Below are 6,484 nucleotides of genomic sequence, written 5' to 3' on the forward strand. Positions count from 1 at the left end.
TATGATACACTTTTTAGTTGTAAGTCAAACTTCTTAATACATTCTGATTTGGGTATCGCGTCTTCTACAGTTAAGGATGACTCCTAACATAAAAATTAACAGTTGAACACTCAGAACATATTATTGGAATTTAGAGAGCAGTCACGTTCTTTCTCATTCAAAGGCTGGTTAAGTAACTGCTAATACAAAAGAAAAAAAAAATTTATAAGACCAAAGTAAAGAAACTTGATATGAACAACTGCAAGCAAAACGCTGAACGTAACTTACAAAAGCAATCCATCAGAGTTCGGAATGTGTGTACATTAAAGAGAAATAGGGGAGGGGGAGGGGCAAATCTCACTTTGAATTAGACATATACAGAACGAATTTAACAGATTTACTTTCTCTGGTCCTACACTTTTGGAATGTTACAATAACGAAACATGGCACTCAAGAAAGAAAAGCAGAAGGCTCTCGTGTGATTTACATAAAATCACAAACAAGGGTATGCAAGTGTACAATATTTAATTAATTGAAGAGACCAAAATAATGCCTCCAGACAGCAATCCTATAACTTCCGCAGCAATGAGAACAAGTATCAAGTTGGTAGGAGTAGGACGCAGTTCACTCTTGTTCAAATATAAGAGTTAATCGAAATGATCTGTTGTCCTTGCATACAAAAGCCTCCTTGTGGGAACTGGAGGTGCCAATCCCGGGATATCCCTAATATCTTTGTTGTTGGGATGTATAATCTACAGAAGATAACAGTTAAAACAGAAACAGTAGGTATTGTGCATAAATATGAAACATTTATTAGTGCAGAACGGAAAATCTGTACATGACGCATTGAACATAAGCATTTCTTTAATTGTCAATCAGTAGTGCGGATCATCATGTAATATAAGTTCTCACTACGTTAGTGTTGTATCACAATATTCCAAATTAAGTTATTTCAAATATTTCTCGTAAAAGGCTTCTTTCAAACAAATTGTGGAGCATCTTAGTTCTTTAAAAACTGTAGCATAATATGAGAGGAAAATAAATATCCAGTACAAATTCATTAAAGTAATGGATGACATGAAAATGATACCTTCACGACAATAATGGCTATCACACCACAGACAATAAGGAACAGAAAAAGCATGATGCACTTGTCTGTAGCTACCTGAAATAGGGAAATACGATTTAGTTCAATGACAGTCTTGAAGAAAGGTAAATAGTGCATTGAAGCAATCGATTGAAGCCAACCTGTCTACCAATCTCCTTAACAAGTTGGGAGGCCTTCTTAATTGAGAACTGAATTGAATCAAGTTCATTAACAATACGGCCCATTTGTTCAGTCTGCAAAAATTAATAAACAGAAATAGAGGTCAAATTGTTATCTATCACTTTTTCCCTTCATATTAGCATACTCAATGCAAATCAGACTTACTTGGCCTTTCAAGGTAACAGCAGTTTGGGTGCCAACTTCAATTGTTTGATGTACAACCTACATTTTGAAATAAGTAAGAACAAGGTCCAGCAGCAATGGAGGTGTAAGTATGATGTGACTCACCTGCTTAGATCTCTCAATAGCCTGGTCAGTTTCATCCATTGTCTTTGTCCCAGCATTGATTAGCTCTTGATTTGACATTTCTATAATAGAAGCAAAAAGGCATTAATGCTAAGATAATTAGGACATTTACCAGTTACTTTAATACTTGCTACACAAAAATATAAATAAGCATGCAATGGGAGTGTTTGGAAGAGCTTGTGGACAAGTTGCCTCATGACATAAGTGAATGTGTAGGCACTGTGACTTAAGAGAACACACAAAATAGCTCTGGCAGTGTTACTGAAAAAAGGCAGTCATGCCATGGAAAGTTGATCGACAGAACATGGTAGAGACAATCAGGGTTTACATGGCAGCACTATGTCATATTGGGTGTCACAGAATGGTGGATCGAAATGGCCATGGCAGAAATTGCAATCCCATACTGCACACATCTTCACAAAGAAGCAGCCTAGGGGCAGCACAACCCGATCCAACCTGAGGCATACGATTCCTACTTCTTTTTTCTCTTCTGGTTTCTATTCTCAGTTTTAATTATATTTCTATTTTTTTTAAGCCACAACCTCCTTTTTGGTTCATGTACCCCCGATAACGCTGCTGCTCTCGCCACCTGTGAATTGCGTCACAGCCTGCAGCTATTCAACAAGCTCTCCAAGATAGCTTATGAAAACAGCTTACAGCTAATTGCTCTTCAATTGTAGAAACAACTCAAACAAAAGTAGATCAATCTTATAAGGACACACCAACAAAGATAAAAGCCTGAAGTATGCCTTTGCAAAAATAAGTAATCACACAATGCACAAATGCTATATGGAAACTTACTACAACAGAAGCACAAATATACTGTGAAATCAATTTCATTAATATGGCAAAGTTCTGACAACACCTCATTGCACCAGTTACCAATTCCATCAAATATCTTACCTGATGCCAGTCGAACGTTTTCATCTGCTGTAGGTTCGCTTGCTCCAGCTCCATTGTCAAAAAGTTCAAGTTTTTTATTTCCAATGGTGTTCATGTACCTGTTAATCATTGAAGTGATAGCATAAATCCTCCTTTCAAAGCTCCAAAACCTTATTTAGCAGTAGAGTCAACAAAAAGGGAAACTGAATTTTGCTTTATTGGTTCTGCTAATCTTTGAAGCAACATTTATAATGAATTCATGATTTAGAAAATTGAATACGCCCATAAAGAAAATTGGTCTTTACAACCTGATTTGATCCATAACTTTGAATAAAATCAATTTGAATATGTTAAAGAAAGAAATGGAAGAATAAAGACAAACTTACGTTTTTCGCAATGCCACATATGAGTTTAGCTCCTTGATCTGCAAGAAGAATGTACATTAGCAAACACAAAGACTTGGCTGTTTGATTAAATGCACATGCAATATGAAACAACTGTGGACAATCCTCAGACACAAGCTATTTTCTGATCGTCTGGGAATCACTTTAAGTGTCTTGACAATACTCAAAGGAATTTTTAGTAAAGTCGCATCAAAAACAGAATAAGCTGGTATGTCAATTCAAACTTTGAAGAATTAGATACAGAATTTTCAACACGAGCAAGGAAAAACTGAAAATAAGTGTTCTGGGTACTGACCATTGATTGCTTTTCATCATTCAGTTGCTTATTCACTTCTGGGGGATTTCCCCCCTCTTCATCTTTAATTTTACGATCAAACTCCTTTATCAACCTGAAACCATTAATCACAGGGAATTTCACTTCTTTCAGAAATGGGACATTGAAAAAGGGGCAAATTAAGTCTACCTGACAAATAAAAAGTCTGGAAAGCACATCGACAGCATGATAAACAACAAAATAGCCATCCATTACTTTTCCATAAAATATTCAATATAGAATAGGTTTGTTTTCCATGTTAGCATCATCCAATCCCGGGAAATTGGTATAAGGTGTAAATTCCATTACAGAGCTTTTGCTATTACATTTAACAATAATAAGCAAATTTTCCAGCATGCCAACCTATGGAGAGAAGAAAAGGTGATATTTTGGAAAGCGTGCATTTGCCTCCCACTCAAAATTTTATTATCTTGTACAGAGAGATACAGTTTACAGCGAGTGATGACAAGATTAAAAATATAAAATACATAACTGCTAACCTTTTGGACTCCCTCATCTTTTCGGTAAGTTCTTCAAGCTGATTAGTTTGTCTATTGGCATCTTTAATCTTATCCAACTTCTGGAAGCCATTTCTGGATGCAAAAGGTGAAGCATGTCAACAATAAATAAACTAAGCAACAAATTACATATCATCCACATTATAGCACATCCGCAACTGCTTAAACAATGTGATCTATTCACAAAAGTCATTAATCCCCGGTTCCTTCGTTTCAGTGAACCGGCATTAAAACAACTATGATCGTAACACTAACCAGGGATACATTATCACGAGACTACAGCAAAAGAAAAGTAAGACCAAGCCACAAATCACTTGTATAAAGACAAGCAAAGGAAAGATAACGTCACTACCAACAACTGGTTCAACCCATCATTCGAATGGGAGAGGGAAATCCAAGTCATCCAAGTCCAACACAGTAATATTCAGAGGTTCAAGAGACGAAAAATAAACCACCGTGACCGAAGAAAACATGTGTAGTGGTAAACAAAAAACAAACAACTCCACCCTATAGTTTCACTACCCGTTAAAGTCAAGATGAAAACTCTTCTCGTCTGCATAAATAATACAAACGAATCACCTGAACAGAAAAGCTACAACATCCCCAAACCTAGGGGCCAAATAACCCCAAGTCTGAAATCACAGAAAATCACATTTCAGAGGGTAATCAATCAATCCCCCAATGTCAACAATCATAAAATCACAAATCACAACATCTACCATTACTAGTATTATCATGAATCAAATTAATTTCTCAATCTCAAGGAGTAGGGTGATACACATAACGATAGCAAGAGAGAATTAAGAGAGGGCATACGCAAGAGCACGAAAGTTGTCGCGAATTTCACCGTGGATCTGCTCCACCTCAGGACTCATCTGCAAATTGGAGGCCATAGCTGCCGGAGATTAAGTCTGCCCCCAAAATCCCGGCAAAAAAAACGAAAAACCTAACGTGGGAGACAAACCCTAGTCGGTTGGTGAGAGAAGACGATTAGGACGATGGTGCATAATAATTGTTGAGAAAGGAGCAGAGAATGCAGAAGGAGAATGTGGAAGGTTTGGATTGGATGAAATTGAAAAGTGAACGAACAGAGAGTGGGAGAGGAAGAGAAAGAGAGAGCAGAGGCAGAACAACACACGAAACAGAACACACCACAACACAACGAGGAAGTTCGACCTCTGTGTGCTGTACAATGAGATGGAACAAACGATGGAATTAGGAAAGGAACCGTTGTCAGATAATATTTTATTGTTTTATATAATTTTTTAGTTTTCTTTTTAGTTTATCAATTAGTTATTTAAGGTGATATTATTCAACTCTGTTTTTCATCGATTTCTTTCATTAAGCGATGAAAATAAAGAAACTATAAACTATAAAACTAAAAATAGAATGCATGACAGCTTGGCACAACGAGGGAGAGTTTTGTCGCCATTTGTTTATTTTCTTTTAAATAAAATTAACTCTTAAACAGCGTCTTATTCAAAATGAGATAATTTTAATAAGATATTTATGCGATAATAATTTGTCATTTATGACGCAGCTTTTACTTTATCTTATTTAGATAAATTTAATGAAATTTTTAGGATAATTAATTTTTATAAATGAATAACTTTAACCAATTTCCTTTAAAAATAGTGGTGGTTGAATATTGAAATTAAATGCAATAAGGTTGTTTTAATTAAATTTGCAAGGAATAATAAAGAGGTGAAAGGAAAAGAGTTGAAAAGTTGAAGTGTAATGTGCTGTTTGTGGGTCTGAGTGTTTGTCTTCTCCTCTCATATTCCCATCAACCACTTTGGCTCACCTTTCACTTCACTTTTAACTCTAATTTCAAACATTATCATCATCGTTCATCCATCCATCTACTCTCTATCTATTTTTTTTCAAACAAGAAATTTACATTTCTTTTCCTCTCGCTTTTAATAGTGTTGTGGTTTTGTTTTTAATTGTTCGACTTAATATTTAATTACTATATAAATTATTTGAGTATTTTTAAATTATTTTTTTTAGTTTTATTGTTTTTAAGTATCTTATACTTTCATTTGAGTAAATACGATGTAATTATTATTTTTGTCTTTATTTTTTAATTCATTAATCAATTTACATATTTTTCTTTATTTTTTTTAATTTATTAATCAAACTTTTTATAAAATAAATTGATTCCTAAGTTAAAGAAAATGTTAGATAGAAAAAACTAATTTATCAATATTAATATAAGAATCATATCACAAAAAAAAAAATATGTGAGAACCCTACTTTTTTTACAATTTGTTTTTCCTAAAATTTGTTTTTTCTATTTGTAATTTAATTCTCACCCTTCTTAAGATTTAACACTACAAGAATAAATCAATTTGGAGAACTTTATCGAAGTCCTTAATCAATTTTTCTTTTTAAATGAGATCAACTTTTGTCCATTCTTTATGAGAACAATTTGTTTTCCTTACATGTAAGTTACTTTCGAGTGTATGTTGTTTTTTTTCTCTTTTAATAAAACTTTTTTGATTTATGATATTAAAATTTTTTTGTTGATCAGACCTTTGATTATGTAGATAGAGTAATTTCTTATGTAAAGCTATTTAAGAGACGAGAGTAGTACTAGACAAACGCAATTAGGTAAGGGAAGCTGATTTTATAGTGATTTTTGTGTCTTATTATTTCATAGTGATGGTTGTTGTGGCTATATGTTTGCTAAAATTAAGAGTTCATTTTCGAGAATTATGAGTTATTGGATGGTAAATTAGTTGTGATATTTGAGAATAATAGAGAAATGTAATGAAAGAAAATTTGGTCTAGACTGTGAAGTTGTATAATTGTA

General features: G+C 33.9%; 1 protein-coding gene across 1 annotated transcript; it reads right to left on the reverse strand.

Annotated features, from left to right (window-relative positions):
* Nucleotides 1-216: 216 nt before the first annotated feature.
* On the reverse strand, nucleotides 217-4,902 carry LOC108323862 (novel plant SNARE 13). Its single transcript, XM_017556659.2, has 10 exons — nucleotides 4,486-4,902; nucleotides 3,652-3,744; nucleotides 3,134-3,227; nucleotides 2,821-2,858; nucleotides 2,456-2,553; nucleotides 1,535-1,614; nucleotides 1,412-1,468; nucleotides 1,228-1,320; nucleotides 1,070-1,144; nucleotides 217-731 (listed from the first exon to the last, which is right to left on the reverse strand). The coding sequence occupies exons 1-10, from the start codon at nucleotides 4,560-4,562 to the stop codon at nucleotides 627-629; spliced, it is 810 nt and encodes a 269-aa protein (XP_017412148.1). The 5' UTR covers nucleotides 4,563-4,902; the 3' UTR covers nucleotides 217-626.
* Nucleotides 4,903-6,484: the final 1,582 nt, after the last annotated feature.

Source organism: Vigna angularis, chromosome 1, assembly GCF_016808095.1.
Source record: "Vigna angularis cultivar LongXiaoDou No.4 chromosome 1, ASM1680809v1, whole genome shotgun sequence".
Taxonomy (NCBI): Eukaryota; Viridiplantae; Streptophyta; class Magnoliopsida; order Fabales; family Fabaceae; genus Vigna; species Vigna angularis.